We start from the raw sequence: 16,381 nt of genomic DNA on the forward strand, positions 1-16,381 counted from the left end.
TCGGCACCTCATTAAGCAGCTTGTTGAAGTGAAATTGGTTGGAGTTTGAGGCCCTGACTTAGCTGGTCTTCTGTTGTTCTCACTCACTTCACATTTCATTTCTGTTTGGGTGCCATTTAAAGAAAGAAATAAAGCAATTCAGAGGAACGATAAAGAAATTCAGGGGAACAAATCTTAAAAAAGCAATTCAATTAAAATAAATTCACAAGAAGTTAATTAGCAGCATAAACCGGGCACTCATTTAAAAAAAAAAAAATGGTTAGAATGAAAACCTGCAGCCTCGGTGGTCCTCCAGGACCGGACTTGGTGACCCCTGCTCTTAAACACACGTAGCTGTGATCTCTCTCTCTCAAAAACGTAAAACATTACTCCTTAACAATCTGTAGATGATAATGTCTGGTGAACAAACAGGTATTGCTAGCTAAGCGGAGACAAGGTTCGCTCCAACACGTGGCGTGATGTGCAGTGACTTGGACGGAGGCTGGCGTGTGAGTGAGGATGGCCCTGCCCAGCTCCCTATTCCTGAGGTCGTTTACCCAAAATTAGCAAAATTTTGCAGCTGCAGCTTGTAAATGGGATTCAACGGAAGACTGAGGTGTTGAAATGATTCCACAGACAAAATATCTTTGTTTTTTTTAAAAGCTTTAGTAAAAAAAAAATTCAAATTAAAGCAGTTCACACAAAAAAGAGAAATTTGATATTAAAAAAAAAAAAAAGGTTCTTGTTAAGAAAAGTTCCATTCAAAACTTAAATCTTGTTTCATTTCTAATCGTTATAAATCACCTCTAAACGTTTCTGAACCATTTCAAAACGGTCAAAAGCCTGTATGCCTGTCCCATTTCTGTGTTGAACATGGGTCTTAAGTCCCTGCACATTGGGACCTGTTCTAAACAACAAGTGACTCAATGAACAACACACTGTTAACTTAGTTATAGCAAGAAAGTTCTATCTCTTATTAACTTACAGAGGGTTAAAGGCTATACCATTGGCTATGGCTAACCAAACACTAATATGAATTTAACTTAAAGCATTACTTTCTAAGATTGGCCCTTACAGACAGCATACAGGCTAATGTCAGTAAAGGTAAAGTATGGCACGTGTTTAGTAAAAATGTGAGATTTGAATATGCAATGGGAGTTCTGAACATCAAGAGCCCTCCTCATGCGAAGGATTTAGGAGTCGTAGTGGACTCGATGATATCAACTGCCAGACCGTGTTCAGAAGGCTAACAGAATGTCCAGTTATATAGCGACTTGATGTGTGCAGTTCAAGTCCAAGGAGGTTCTGTTCAAGCTTTTGTTCCTTAAGGGCCGAGTTATACCTCACGCTCAGAACGTGTTCGTGCCCGCATCATGGCTGCCACGCGTTCCCAGCGTTCATTTCACGCGTCCTCTGAGCAGGTCCTCAAAAATTAACGTGATGCGTGCGCGAGTTGCAGTACCAGCAAAAAGTTGGGGCGCTGTGTGCTAAAAGTCAGAATGTGACGTCAGAGTCTCTGTTTACTATCTACATAGCCTCTATGGAGATCCTTCGGGGATTGATGTGCGCACTTTGCTGTTTGATGAATGGTTCAAAGTGGTGAAGCAAAATGCCGACATACAAATGCATTCATGGCGCTTTTATATTCAAGCGTTACATATTCCCGATCGTAATGACACGATACATTTTAAAAGTCTCGCATACCATCTTTTGTGCCGTCTTATTTTTTATTTTTTTTACTTTACCTGCTGTCAGGTCAAAGAAGCTCATAGCGATTAAAAGCTGGGATGACGTTTACGACGGTTTGCTTTAATAATAAAGTAAACTACGAGGTTAAATTGGACATTTTGAGATTAAAGCCGGAATTTCCACTTTAATCACATACACGTTTTCACCGTGCCTTTTTATTTTTTTCTCAGTAGCTCAAATACAGCGCTATACATTATGTTGCCGATGTGAAGTTGCAAAAAAAAAAAAAAATAGATGGCACAAAAGATGGTATGTGAGACTTTTAAAATGTATCGTGTCATTATGATCGGGAATATGCGACGCTTGAATATAAAAGCACCACGAATGCATCTGTATGTCAGTATTTTGCTTCAGCAGCGGAAAGCAGCAATAGATCACCACACAGAACAAATTAAATGTATGATAGTCCAACTCTGCACATTTAGAATCTTTAGATTTGTACTTGATATCGCTTTCATGATGAAATGCATTAAAGTGTGTATGCTACATTTTACTTATAATTTTGTTTAAATAATGAATACTGTTAATAATTACACACATGGGGGTGTCATGGTGGCGGAGCGATAGCACTGCTGTCTCGCAGGGAGTTAAGTTGCTGGTATTTCCTGCTTGTATTCCACACTGTGCTCCGGTTTCCTTCCAAAGATATGCAGATTTGGGGATTTGGTGCCACTATAATGACGCTAGTGTATGTAAGTGCTTGTATTCACCTTGCGATGAGCTGAGGCCTCGTCAAGGGATTGTTTGTCACTCATGCCTAATGCTTCCTGGAATGGACACATCCCTGGATTGATGGATTTAATCAATAAACATCCTTTTCAGAGATATTGCGGTAAGGTGTCATCAGAATTTAATAGGTGTTCTAGGCAATTCACAACACAGAGAAGCCGAACATGTTCTCACCGTGATAATATCTCGCACTGCCACCAGGTGGATTAATCCAGATTTACGCTTGCGTAGCAGGAGCGTCCGCTGCAGCATGCGTTGCGTCGCATCGCGTGACGTATAACTCCGGCCTTAGGGGTCGCTAGCTCCCTAGTTGGAATAAGATGAGGTATCAGGTCATGCTTCCTTTCTCAGGCTGTAAACCCAATTGATGTTCCAGATGTCCATCCATAAGGTCATCAATGACCTGAGGTATCGGGTCAGGCTTTCTTTCTCATGCTGTAAACCCAATTAGCACTAACTATTATAACAGTGAGATATACAAAAGAGGATATGTCTTTTATTATAATGCCTCCTACATCTGAATTCATCTTGTTGGGTTTGAGCAAAATATAATACAGATTTTATACACCATAACAACATTACAAACAAAAAAGACATAACAGCACTTGAGAAAGTCCAGAGGAGAGCAACAAGGCCAATATTAAGAGGTTTTAGTTATGAGGAGCGCCTAAAGGAGTTCACTAAAGTGTGCACAAGGTAATGGCTTCTGAATACTCTCTGAATCCACTGAACGTCTGTGAAGGTGTTAAAGCAGAGATCACAGACTACTGAGTGATTTTTGAAAAAGAACAATATATTTCTTGTTTGTTTTTTTTTTTTTTTCTGAGAGAGAAGTGGGGGAGTCAAAATGTGGCCTTTTATGCAGCACATCTTGTTGAATGTCACTAAAGCTCTCCTTCTTCCATTGCAGGGACCGCGACTACCATCTTAAGACTTTTAAATCTGTCCTTCCAGCCAGCAAGTTGGTGGACTGGCTCATAGCTCAGGTGAGTAAGGCCAGGGGTCTTTGGAGTTTTGGAGGGTCACAACCTGTAGCTGGCACCTTGCATTACATTACTCTCACTATAAAGGGGATGATGGGGGTGCGTTTCTGAAGCTTGTGTGAGGATGTCTTGCCACCCACTTGACTCGTGTAAATGGCTGTTTTTGTGTGTATCACCTGAACTATCGCATTGTATTATTTTTTTTTGCTGGTCATTGCTCAATGCAAGTAACAGTTTCTGTGTACTATTCAAACATTAACAGTACACCTGAACTTCAATGTGAGTGTTGAGAAGGGCATTGCTGTCTTTCAGGGTGACTGCTCCAATAGGGATGAGGCTGTCACACTTGGCGTGGGGCTCTGCAACAATGGATTCATGCACCACGGTAAGCATCAAACTAGAAATAGACTATGAAAGTGTCAGTGAGGCTCGTAATCTTGACAAATACAAAATGCAGCATTTAGACCAGCAGCTTATGAGCAACCAGAGTAACAAGGAATTGTCACCAGCACAGTTGTCTGTGATTTACATTGCAAGCTTAATGCCCTGCTACTCGGATATGAAGGAGTAATGGGCACCCTGGAGGTTGCATTGTGGCACATTTGACCCCAGGGTTCCATTTCCCCAGGTCGGGGATTCTTTTCTCTCCAATTGTCACTTCATTAACTCGGGGTTTTGGAATTCTTGACAAGCTCCATTAATGCATATATCCTTGGCTACTTTGCTGTATTTGTAATTTAATACTGGCAAAGTGTGAAGAAGAAAATGCCACACTATAGCATTTTTGTTCTTTTTGGTATACCAGAAGGATAGTTCATCCATCTCAAAATTAGTGGCAGCTATGTTTAATTGAGGAAAGTGAAATGGATAAACTGAAATAAATTAACACGGCAGAGAGCAATCTATTTAGGCAACAATCCTTTGTAATACGCTTATTTGTTTTCTTGCTGGTTTTCCTTTCAGTCCTGGAAAAAAGCGAATTCAAGGATGAATGGCAGTTTTTCCGTTTTTATGCCGATGAAGAAATGGAAGGCAGTGGAACCAAATGCAAACAACTGCGCAGTGACTTCCGGCTTATTGAGAACATCCTGGCCAAGTCTCTGTTGGTAAGGGCCTACGCCAATGTCGTCGTCTTGGTGGGTTGTTCCACTTGCCACCAGAAAGTGTCTGTGTAGCTCAGGTGGCTTAAACTTTTTGTAGCAGAGGCAGTTGACTTGCAGCTCATGGCTCTTGATGCTTCATCCCATACTTGGATATTGTTATTGGAATGGTGGCACAAATCCGATGGGGAGTCAAGGGAAGATTAGTGGCTTAGGGGATTTGATGAAGGTTCTTGTCTTGCCGTCACACTCGATTCTCACCTTTTTCTCTGTCTTTTAGATCCATCCCCTGGAAGAAGGCTACGGCTTTGAGATCGAGGAGAGAAACAAAGCCATTGTGGTGAAGAGCGTTTCCAAAGGTTCTCATGCTGAGGTATACTGAAGGTCTTACCTTCCCTAAAGAAACTCTGGCTTTACCAAGATTGGTGTTTATTTATTGCAGTGAAGCATCCTGGGAAAGCATCATCTTTTATTTTGAGAACATCAGTAGCTTTCTCTAGATCAGCTTCTTTCTCCTGTCCACTTTGCACATAAACAAATGCATGTGTATGTACTCAGGTCCAGTTCTGTTAGACCGAAGTGCATAGGGCTGAAAAAACCCAACTAGACATACTGCATATTTAAACAAAAGACCCGTGTGTGTTTGGAGCAGACTGCTCTGCTCATGCTCAGCCACAGCCACTAGATGGCACCTGCATGCACTTTACATTTTTTCGGCACTTACATGCACCTCACTTCTCACTGCGAAAGAAGTGTGTGCAGCAAACGTCGGCGTGCAACAACAGTGTCGTGCTAATGACATAGATGAGGAGACACAATGTCGAAATGAAGCAAACACTGCAGCTCAACATCATGCAAGTGAAACACCTTAGCAACGGAGAACAAGGCTTGGCGTTTTCACTAAAAACTGTCTATCTGGAGGTATTTTCCCAAGACACCGATTAATAGGACTCATATGCCAGTGATATGGCATCACACCCGTGTCGTCTTACGTAAGCCAGCGGGGCAGCAAGCACAGGTGGGTCCATGTTCTCTGCACAAGGTCATTGTTAAGCTATAGCTGACGCCACTCAAAGTTCTCGAATATAGTAAAACTGCTAGGGAGTCTTCAAGTTGTTTTTTTTTTTTTGTCCTGAAGAGCGCACACAGCTAGTTTGTTATAATGGCAATTTGCACATACAGTAGTGAGGTCTTTCAGCATGTAACGGTTGACAAAGATTCGATGGCAGCATCTTTTATTTCATTTTGCCAGCATCAGTGGCAGCGAGAAGATCCAACTTTTTCTGTAAATTGCTGCCATCAGTGCCAGAGGTACCCAGTCAGTGTCTGGAACACACGCCCCTTTATTTACAAAAAATGATGCCCCTCACTGTAGTTTTTAGATACCTGCTTGAGTTACATAAAGTGTGCGCCAGGTGACCACCTATGTCATCCTAATGCAGCATTTCCCAGCATTGTAGACCGCGGCCGGCCATACCATTGTAGCACCTGATTCACTGCGCCGACATTGCGGGTGGGCCGTGGATGACCACTCATCACTTTATCGATCACACCCTATTCACCAATGGGAACAACACTCTGATCATCGCACTTGTTGACCGCGGCCAATCTCAGGCGACCTCCCCCAATTCTCACTGCAGTGATCGCACTCAATTTACTGATACGAGTCCAGAAGTCCTCCTGAGCTTGATGTTGGCCCCGCCCCTAGAACCACCCTTAACGTCTCCAGTCTGCAGTAATGCTTTATGGAGCTCCACTCCACTACAAGAGCAAGACAAATGTTGAGTAAACCCAAGTGACACAAGCGTGCAACCCAATTGGCTATTCGGTGAATCACAATTTTTTTTTTTTTGGGCCAAGGCCAAAAGAAATGTGCGCATTTGACATTTTTTTTTCATGGAAAATGACTTCGTTGTAATGAATTTTGACGATAAAACTGAGTATTTATTTATTTTTTTTAACAATTTGACCATAATGTTGATATAATGTTTAATGGTATGAAAAAATAAAACACATGCACATGTCTATATATCCCCCCCCCAAAAAAAACTATGCAAGTCAAATGAAATGAAATTCAAATTTAAAAGAAATTACAGAACTTACATCATCCTTGTGCAGCTTTCTCAGATTAATCCTAAATAATGAGGACCACAAAAAAATGTGAAGATGATGAGGCAACAGACTTCAGCTATGGACCTCCGCCATGCCGCTCCGATGATCAAAATGCACTTAACTTTGGCATAGATGATTGATGTCACGAGCAGAAAATATATATTGTAAAAATAAAAGATTTACACCTCCTGTGAAATAACAAGTAACCAAAAATAAGTTTCCCTTTATTCCGTTATTAGGCTAATGTCCAGAAAAAATATGTTCTGCGAAACCATTGTTTTAAAATTATTCCATTGCTACTATGACCAAAAACCAAGGGTCTGCCATCCAGACTTTGAGAGAAGACAACACTGGGCCTGAGTCACATGTCACGCTTGCTCTGATTGGCTGATGAATAATGCAAGCTATGACAGACCACCGTGTGCTTGCATGTTTGTGCACACAAAGACATTGGTACGTTTGTGTGCATTTATTTGTTCACGTTTGTTGTTTTTAATCCCTGTATTTATGTGTTTTACTGTTTTTCTTTATTATTTACATTTTTATATATTTCTCAGCTGCTGCCCGTTCTTCCTGAAGTCTTTTTCTCTGTGTGTGTTGCTGTAGTTCTGCTATATTAGTGAAGTGGTGCTGACCTCCTCCAGTGCCCTGCCATGGTCCTTATAATTTCATGCCACTCTGTATTTAGTACTGGCCTCTTGTTCTTGTTCTGATACAATAATGTTGACTTTAATTGCAGGCCAATTTAATGTCCTCTTCCCTCTCATTGCCACCACATTGGTCATTACTGCAACCAATCACATGTGATGGTTTGGGACATGTGACCACTGAGCCCCTCCCATTTATTTATTTTTTTTTTCATGTAGATGGCTGGGCTTGTTGCAGGCAGGAAGGTTTATGCCATCAATGAAGATCTGGTGTTTCTGAGGCCTTTCCAAGAAGTGGAGACCATGATCAATCAGTCCTTCTGCATCCGCCGATCACTGAGGATGTTGGTGTCGATCAAAGGAAAAGAGTGAGTTTAAAGCCCTGAGCAGTCAGCCTTGGAGTTCAGACTGTGCTGCCCAAAGAGCACCTCCTCTTAAAGGGTCTGATGCAAAACCTTGAATTAAAACTCTGAAAGGCTGTGTTAGCAGCAGGGCTGTGCCACTGTTGTCACCCACCCACCCACCGTGCTCACTCACTGCCATTTTTCCAAATGGTTTTGTAAAGTGTAATGGAAGGTGGTCTGATACCACAATGTCAAGATACGTTTCTTTATATGTCCCTGGCTTTCCTTTGTCATGGTACGCTTTTCTGTGCTGGTTTTTGGGGGATGAAAATGGAATATGATCTATAAGTATAAGCAGTCTTTGTGATTTGCAAAGTACTGCGTACATTTACAAAGAGAGGCACAATGCAAAGATTTCAGGGGTGCCATTGTTGGGAAGTCCAGATGCATCGTTCTTATTAAATGGCTTTGCATTGTGATAAAGATTTGAAACGAAAGCAAATGTCGTCTTCGTTTTCTTTCTTTTTAAGAATTGTCAAAATCCCCGATCACCCAGAAGTGATGTCTGTCAAGATACGTGGAGCTTCTCCTCCTTACATTCACAGCATAAGAAAAGGTAAGCCACCTCCTCGGCCAACAAAAAGGTCAATTTAGGCCCACTTTGACCCAGCAGTCTTGATTCGCTGCTAGTCAGATTGCTTTGGATGTATACCTTGTGAGATCTCATTAAAGGGGAGTTTCTTTTATGTGCTTCCACTAGGTAGGGGTTGGTGGGATTGGATTTGTCAAACTTTAGGAGAATTGGGATATAGGCCAGGAGCCCACCAAGTGGTGCTCAGACTCTGTCGAGATTTTGCTATCTTACTCTTCACGTTTTCTTTTTTTTGTATGCCACTACCCATGAATACGCTGTTTAGCTCACTCACACACAGACACACACTTCATAACCACAGGTGTACAGGATCTGTGTTGCCCCCACTTAACTAACATCCTCAATGGTCAGGAGTAAACAGTGGGATCGCAAACCTAGGGAGCTGATCAAAGGTAATTGCTTGATTCTTTTCATTGTTTTTAAGGATCAGAGGCGATTTCTGCAGGCCTTCAGCCAGGCCAGTGTGTCTTGAAAGTGAACGGCAACAGCGTGAACGGCGAGAGTGCCACCGAGGTCCTGGATCACTTTACTGCACACCGTTCAAGTCAAGATGAACCCAAGCCTGTGAGTATCCTCATCACATTCGACTCTTGTATAAATCCACGCTCACTAAGCAGATTCTTAGGACCACAAGAGTCTTACTGATTAGGGCCTCCTAATGCTCTCAGAGTGGCCTCAGTTCTTCATGGCATGGATTCCACAAGAGTCCTTTGAGATTCTGGTCCATGCCCACATGATTACATTGTACAATTTCTGTAGATTTGTCGAGCACACATTGAGGCTGCGAATCTCCCATTCTGTCACGTCCCTGGTCTTCTGAATAACATTGAACTTTATGTCTTGTTCATAAAAGCAGCGTGCAGGAGATGACTTCTGCCTTGTGACACGGTGCATTAACATGCTGGAAGTAGCCATTAGAAGATGAGCCGTGACGAAACAGATAGTGTCAGCAACAATACTCATTCGAATGATTGATTGATATTAACAGGCCTAAGGTGGGCCAGGAAAACATTCCTCATGCCATTACGCCACCACCAGTCTGGACTGTTAACGCAAAGCAGGTTGGGTTCATAGATTCACGCTGTTGGCACCAAATTCTGCCCCTGCCTTCAGCACAAATGGAGGAAGATTCATCAGAACAAGCAACGCTTCTCTAGTCTTCATCTGTCCAGCTTTGGTGAGCCTGTGCCCACCGCATCCTCAGCTTTCTGTTCTTGGCCGACAGGATTGAAACACAATGTGGTCTTCTGCTGTTGTGTCCCATCCATCTCAAGGTGTGATGTGTTGTGCATTCTGGGATGCTTTTCTACCCAACCACAGTTGGTTAACTGAGTTACCCGAGCCTTTGTGTCATCTCGAAGCAGTCTGGCCGTTCTCTAATCAACAGACCCTTCACTCGCTGGATAATTGTTGGGGTTCCCCACCATTCTTAGTAAACTCTAGAGCCGGGGTCCCCAGCACTTGTCCTGGAGAGCTGCAGGCTTTCATTTTAACCTGTTTTTGCTGCTAATTAACGTCTTTTGAATTCATTTTAATTGACTTGTTCTTGAAGACTCAGAGCCCTTAATTGTTTCTTTTTCTTTAATTAACAACCAAACAGTAAGGAGATACAAAATGAGCCAAAACAGGACCAGCAAACCGTGACCATCATACAAGATCTGAAAATAAACAATGATGAGATCTCAGGAACGTTGATCTGCTCAGGTCCCCAGTACTCTTTGAAAAAGAGAAAATCAACAATTTCAGAAATGTCTGGTATTGCACCACGAGAGCAGCGGCAAGCCTTGGAATTAAAGAACGGGTTTAAATAACGATGAGACTCGGCACCCGATTAAGCAACTGGATGGAGTTTGAGACCCTGACTTAGTTGGTCTTCAGTTGGCTCCCTAACTTCACATTTCATTTCTGTTTGGGTGCCGTTTAAGGAAAGAAATGAAGCAATTCAGGGGAACAAATGTTTAAACAACAAGTCAATTAAAATTAATTCAGAAGAAGTTAATTAGCAACAAAAACAGGTCACTAATTAAGTAAAGGGTTAGAATGAAAACCTATAGCCACTGCTTCCCTCCAGGACCAGAGTTGGGGACCCCTGCTCTAGAGACTGTCGTGCTTTGTGAATCCCAGGGGATCAGCAGATACAGAAATACTCAAACCAGCTTGTCTGGCACCAATGATCGCACCACAGCTGAAATTGCATGTGATGTGAGTGAGAATTGAAGCTACTGCCCTTTATCTGAATGGTTTTATGCATTGCACTGCTGCCATGTGATTGGCTGATTACACGCACAGGTGTTCCGAATCATTATCTCGGTGAGCGTACATCATCATCATCTCTTCAGTGTTCTCAGATGCCGTCATCTTCTGGTAGAAAACAAAGCAAACCAAAAAAAAATAATAATATTAAAAGCTCTGAAAGCCAGTAGGCACAATGCATACTAAAAATCATACATGGAGATTTCAAGATGACCTTGATTCTGGTTACCAAAATAATAAGAAAAACAACAGCAACAGTAGCTGGACGGAACAGTAAAGAGCACAGGGTGCAGCTTGGGTGGGAGGCTGCCAATGGGGCATCAACACGTCTGCTGCCATTCCTCAGGGGCACACGTTCATTTCCTGGACACCCGCTACTCATTTTGGTCTCCTCTCATCTTGTAGACCTTGAACCAGTGGGTGTACCGGACCTTTGAAGACGCAGAGGAGGAGCAAACCTTGGGTCCCAGTGAGCCCTCTGTCATGGAAGAGGACGACAGCATTCAACCAGGGGCAGGTATGTCGCTCTCTATGTGGTGTGCAAGTAAAATTCAAAATCTTAATGTCAAGGGGAATTACAAACTGGACAAACTAATTAGGTGCAATTGGAGATTGTGTAATAATAATGGGCTGGTAGGAAACTCAATTCGTTTTAAAGTGCTTTTTGAGGGAGGGTCAGGTCATCTTAAGTATGCAGTTATCTGTTAGAGACCCTCTGTTAGAGATCCCACTGATCAGGGAGGCTCACTCTGTCCAGGGAGTTATTTGGGACCCTCTGGCTTCAGTAATGAAGAAAACAGCACCTCATATACTACTGGCCTGCCATCATGGACCACGGCAGCCACCCTGTGTCTCTGTCCGTCTATCTATCATATGGTGCCTTTTAAATCTATCCATCTAACCAACCTATCTATCTAACCAACCAACCTATCTATCTATCTAACCAACCTTACATTATTTTCTACATTTTACTTTAATGTAGATTGAAAATGTGTCCTGGGTTTAATAACATTCTTGTTTGAATTGCTTCTCATGTCCTTAACTATAACAGACATCCGTGTCCAATTTCATTCTTTGATCACGGATTCCTTTCACTTTATCCAGGGGAGTTGCCATTGATTACTCTGACGGTGGACAATGTCCATTTGGAGCACGGAGTCCTGTATGAGTACTTCAATACAGCTGGCATCAAAACTCACGTTCTGGAAAAAATTTTGGCGCCAAAAGGCTGCTTCAGCCTGACAGCCAAGGTATGGTCAGTTTGGCAGGAACGCCAACTACTTTTCATTGTGTAAGGGTTACTGTTCTGTATAAGCATTCATTTACTGTATCATGGAGAGAAATGCAAATGTGAAGTGTGTAAATATTTGTGTGTGTGTGAGAAAGATTAATAAAAAGCAGTTCAGTTAGAAAAAAAAAAAATATATATATATATGTGTGTGTAATATATATATGTGTGTGTGTGTGTATATGTATGTATATACAGTATGTGTGTGTATATACCGTATATCTTCTAGTAGTGGCCGGCTTCTTATTGACGCTTGTTTCCAATAAACGCCGGGTTTGAAGAGATGTCGCGACAAATGGACGCCGGTCTCTAATAGTAGCCGGTCTCCTTTAAGCGCCGGTCTGTAGTAAACAGCGATCTCCAATGACCCACCGCCTTTTTCGTACGCTAAACCTCTTTTCGTACCACCTGGGCTGCCGCCCTCCCGCAGTGAATCATACGGTAAGTACCTTTTCGTGTCAAAAATGTTTTGTCGTCGGATGCTATCGAGGAAGCGAGAAAATCAAACAGAAATTTCTTTGTGTACATTTTGCCCTTTCGTCTCCACGTTAATCATAACCCCACAGGGAGGGCAAAGGTGGCGGAAAGAACATGAAAATGCCATCTTCGACACGTTAATCCTGATAAAACTCATTACTGTGCGACAACAAGCAATGGGAGTACCTGTATTGCCATCATAAGAAGAGAAAGATGAAGAAGAACTCGCAAATAACGAAGCAATCATTACCTATTCAGACGATGAGTAGATGGTAAGTACTGTACTTTATTGTATCTTATCCAGTCTCATGTCGTAATGTATACGTATATGCGTGAGTTCGGAGCTAATTGCATTTCCTTATGTTCCGCAGGGGACTTGTCGGTTTGATGAGCGCTTTTGTGCAAAATTCGGACTGGTGCAGGCCAGTGCTGGTGGCATCATTGGCAAGGAAGTTGACGTCTACCGTACCTGTTTTTCATGCTTACGGTAGTACCGTACTGTATACTGCTTTAACAGGACCATACTGGTGTACTGATAATTTCATTAAATCCTGAAATGTTCATCCGGTATTGTTGCCTATATTTTGTGACCGTAAATACGGTACCATATCGTATTTTACTGCCAAATGAATCCCGTTTACCCATCACCATTCCATCTGCGAGGTAAATAATAGCCGGTCTCCAACAACCGCTGCTCTCTTTTAAACGCCGGGCCGTCCGAATAATTTTTTGAATAAACGCCGGGGCTACTATTGGAAGATATACGGTATGTGTACATGTGTATGTATGTATATATAAATATACAGTGGGTACGGAAAGTATTCAGACCCCCTTCAATTTTTCACTCTGTTATATTGCAGCCATTTGCTAAAATCATTTAAATTAATTTTTTTCCTCATTAATGTACACACAGCACCCCATATTGACAGACAAAAAAAAAGAATTTTTGAAATTGTTGCAGATTTATTAAAAAAGAAAAAACAAAATCTCACCTGGTCCTAAGTATTCAGACCCTTTGCTCAGTATTTAGTAGAAGCCCCCTTTTGAGCTAATACAGCCATGAGTCTTCTTGGGAAAGATGCAACAAGTTTTTCACACCTGGATTTGGGGATCCTCTGCCATTCCTCCTTGCAGATCCTCTCCAGTTCTGTCAGGTTGGATGGTAAACATTGGTGGACAGCCATTTTAGGTCTCTCCAAAGATGCTCAATTGGGTTTAAGTCGGGGCTCTGGCTGGGCCATTCAAGAACAGTCACAGAGTTGTTGTGAAGCCACTCCTTTGTTATTTTAGCTGTGTGCTTAGGGTCATTGTCTTGTTGGAAGGTAAACCTTCGCCCAGTCTGAGGTCCTTAGCACTCTGGAGAAGGTTTTTGTCCAGGATATCCCTGTACTTGGCCGCATTCATCTTTCCCTCGATTGCAACCAGTCGTCCTGTCCCTGCAGCTGAAAAACACCCCCACAGCATGATGCTGCCACCGCCATGCTTCACTGTGGGGACTGTATTGGACAAGTGATGAGCAGTGCCTGGTTGTCTCCACACATACCGCTTAGAATTAAGGCCAAAAGTTCTATCTTGGTCTCATCAGACCAGAGAATCCTTCAGGTGTCTTTTAGCAAACTCCATGCAGGCTGTCATGCGTCTTGCACTAAGGAGTGGCTTCCGACAGGCCACTCTGCCATAAAGCCCTGACTGGTGGAGGGCTGCAGTGATGGTTGACTTTCTACAACTTTCTCCCATCTCCTGACTGCATCTCTGGAGCTCAGCCAAAGTGATCTTTGGGTTCTTCTTTACCTCTCTCACCAAGGCTCTTCTCCCCCGGTAGCTCAGCTTGGCTGGACGGCCAGCTCTAGGAAGGGTTCTGGTCGTCCCAAACGCCTTCCATTTAAGGATTATGGAGGCCACTGTGCTCTTGGGAACCTTAAGTGCATCAGAATTTTTTTTGTAACCTTGGCCAGATCTGTGCCTTCCCACAATTCTGTCTCTGAGCTCTTCAGGCAGTTCCTTTGACCTCATGATTCTCATTTGCTCTGACATGCATTGTGAGCTGTAAGGTCTTATATAGACAGACAGGTGTGTGGCTTTCCTAATCAAGTCCAATCAGTAGAATCAAACACAGCTGGACTCAAATGAAGGTGATCTCAAGGATGATCAGAAGAAATGGAAAGCACCGGAGTGTCACAGTAAAGGGTCTGAATACTTAGGACCATGTGATATTTCAGTTTTTCTTTTTTTAATAAATCTGCAACAATTTCAAAAATTTATTTTTTTTGTCTGTCAATATGGGGTGCTGTGTGTACATTAATGAGGAAAAAAATTAATTTAAATGATTTTAGCAAATGGCTGCAATATAACAAAGAGTGAAGAATAGAAGGGGGTCTGAATACTTTCCGTACCCACTGTATATGTATATATAAATATATGTGTGTGTGTGTGTGTGTGTATGTATGTATGTATGTATGTATACATACACTATATATATATATATATATAATGTGTGTGTATACACCGCGTTTAAAATGATTATGCAAATTATATTTTTCTCTGATTTTCCTAAATAGTCGATGCAAGTGGCAGTCAGCATAATTTTTGAGTCATCAACCATTAGAGTATAATTCAAATGTTACTGAACAAACCTCCTATTGATAACGGTATGTTTTTCAAAAATAAAAAACTTAAAACGCTTTTCAGCAGCAGAGATCCTTTTTCTTTCCCATATTGCTTGAAAATGGTGGTCTGCTTAATAATGTGGAACATCCTTCTTTAGTAGTTTTATATAAAAACTAAATAATATATACATATATATATATATAGAGAGAGACTGCTTTAGGTAAGCATTGCTTCCAAATATCCATGCAGGTTTTATTGTTAAAGTAAGAAACAGTTCCTTTCTCAAATGTCTGACTTTCTGGTTCATCCTGAGAATGACAGAATTGCACTGCCCTCATTTGTTCACTCTTGTCACAGAAAAATTGAGGCAACGACCATTCCTACCTGAGCAGAACTTCTAATCCTATGTTCTCTGTTCAGATCTTAGAATCGTTTGCGGTTGACGATGAGCACTTTGTGAACACCTGCCGACTCCTCATTGGCAGCAGTGGTGCGCTGGTCTCCATGCCTCAGTACGAGTTCCACAGCATCTGTGATACCAAACTGGAAGACATTGGCAGGCGTATCATCAGCTACCAACAGGTGAGCATTGCCCAGTCCTGCCTACAGAGTGGCACATTGGTTTCTTCATACAGGGGTCTTTTGCAGCTAAGGGCCTGTTCAGTTAATTTTTCTGCCAAATCTGAGTGGAGCGATATTGACTCTTCTTTCTGTAAAAAGCAGTCTTTAAAGGAAAAGCTATGCCATACCAAGTTATTTTGTCTATTAGTCTCCATTAGAAAGCACCAGTGCCAGCAAGATCATTTTTTTTAATTTGTAGAAAGCAATAAATGCACTTACACCACGCTTGTGAAGAAATAACTTTGACTTGAATAATACGAAACTTATCCTACCGTTTTTGGTATGTAATACTCCTTATGTTTTGGAGTGCCTGTCCCCATGATTTGACAAATACCCAACTTATCATTTAAAATCGCTTCTGATGGACACAGGTAACCAATGTGATGAAGCTAAGACGGGTGAGATGACTGTGAACTGCAGTGTGACGGCTCGGTTCAGTTCCGCACTTTCCGCCTGCATGTTTAAGTATAAATGTTCATCAAAGCTTTATGAATAAAAGGCTAAAAACAGGGAAAGGGATGCAGGGCAACCCGTGAACTTTTTCATTTAGTTAACTAATACTTAGACGGCAGACGCTTTGTTTTTGCTTGAGTAACCCTAGTATTGTGTCCTGATGAACTTTACAAAATGCTAGGAAAATATTATTGTGAGAAATTCTTATATTAAATTTTACTTCATTTGGCAAGGATATGCTGCCAGATTCAGACATATTCAAACTAATGTACATTTCTGAAAATGAAAACTCTCAGTTATTAGTTGACGGTCCTACTACAAGCTTAAGAGCTCATCTAACAAAGTGCCACCCAGTGCTAAAGTTAAAGTACTACTGTAATAATTATG

At 41.9% G+C, this 16,381-nt stretch overlaps 1 protein-coding gene across 1 annotated transcript in view; it reads left to right on the plus strand.

Moving 5' to 3' along the window:
* Nucleotides 1-16,381, plus strand: part of LOC120538298 (phosphatidylinositol 3,4,5-trisphosphate-dependent Rac exchanger 1 protein-like) — a 38,793-nt gene that overhangs the window by 9,293 nt on the left and 13,119 nt on the right. The window contains exons 3-12 of the mRNA XM_039767761.1: nt 3,368-3,443; nt 3,753-3,825; nt 4,404-4,546; nt 4,821-4,913; nt 7,519-7,667; nt 8,174-8,259; nt 8,720-8,859; nt 10,954-11,065; nt 11,653-11,798; nt 15,341-15,502. Coding sequence (XP_039623695.1) covers nt 3,368-3,443; nt 3,753-3,825; nt 4,404-4,546; nt 4,821-4,913; nt 7,519-7,667; nt 8,174-8,259; nt 8,720-8,859; nt 10,954-11,065; nt 11,653-11,798; nt 15,341-15,502 — 1,180 coding nt within the window. The remainder of the gene's footprint in view (nt 1-3,367; nt 3,444-3,752; nt 3,826-4,403; nt 4,547-4,820; nt 4,914-7,518; nt 7,668-8,173; nt 8,260-8,719; nt 8,860-10,953; nt 11,066-11,652; nt 11,799-15,340; nt 15,503-16,381) is intronic.

Source organism: Polypterus senegalus, chromosome 10, assembly GCF_016835505.1.
Source record: "Polypterus senegalus isolate Bchr_013 chromosome 10, ASM1683550v1, whole genome shotgun sequence".
Classification (NCBI taxonomy): Eukaryota; Metazoa; Chordata; class Cladistia; order Polypteriformes; family Polypteridae; genus Polypterus; species Polypterus senegalus.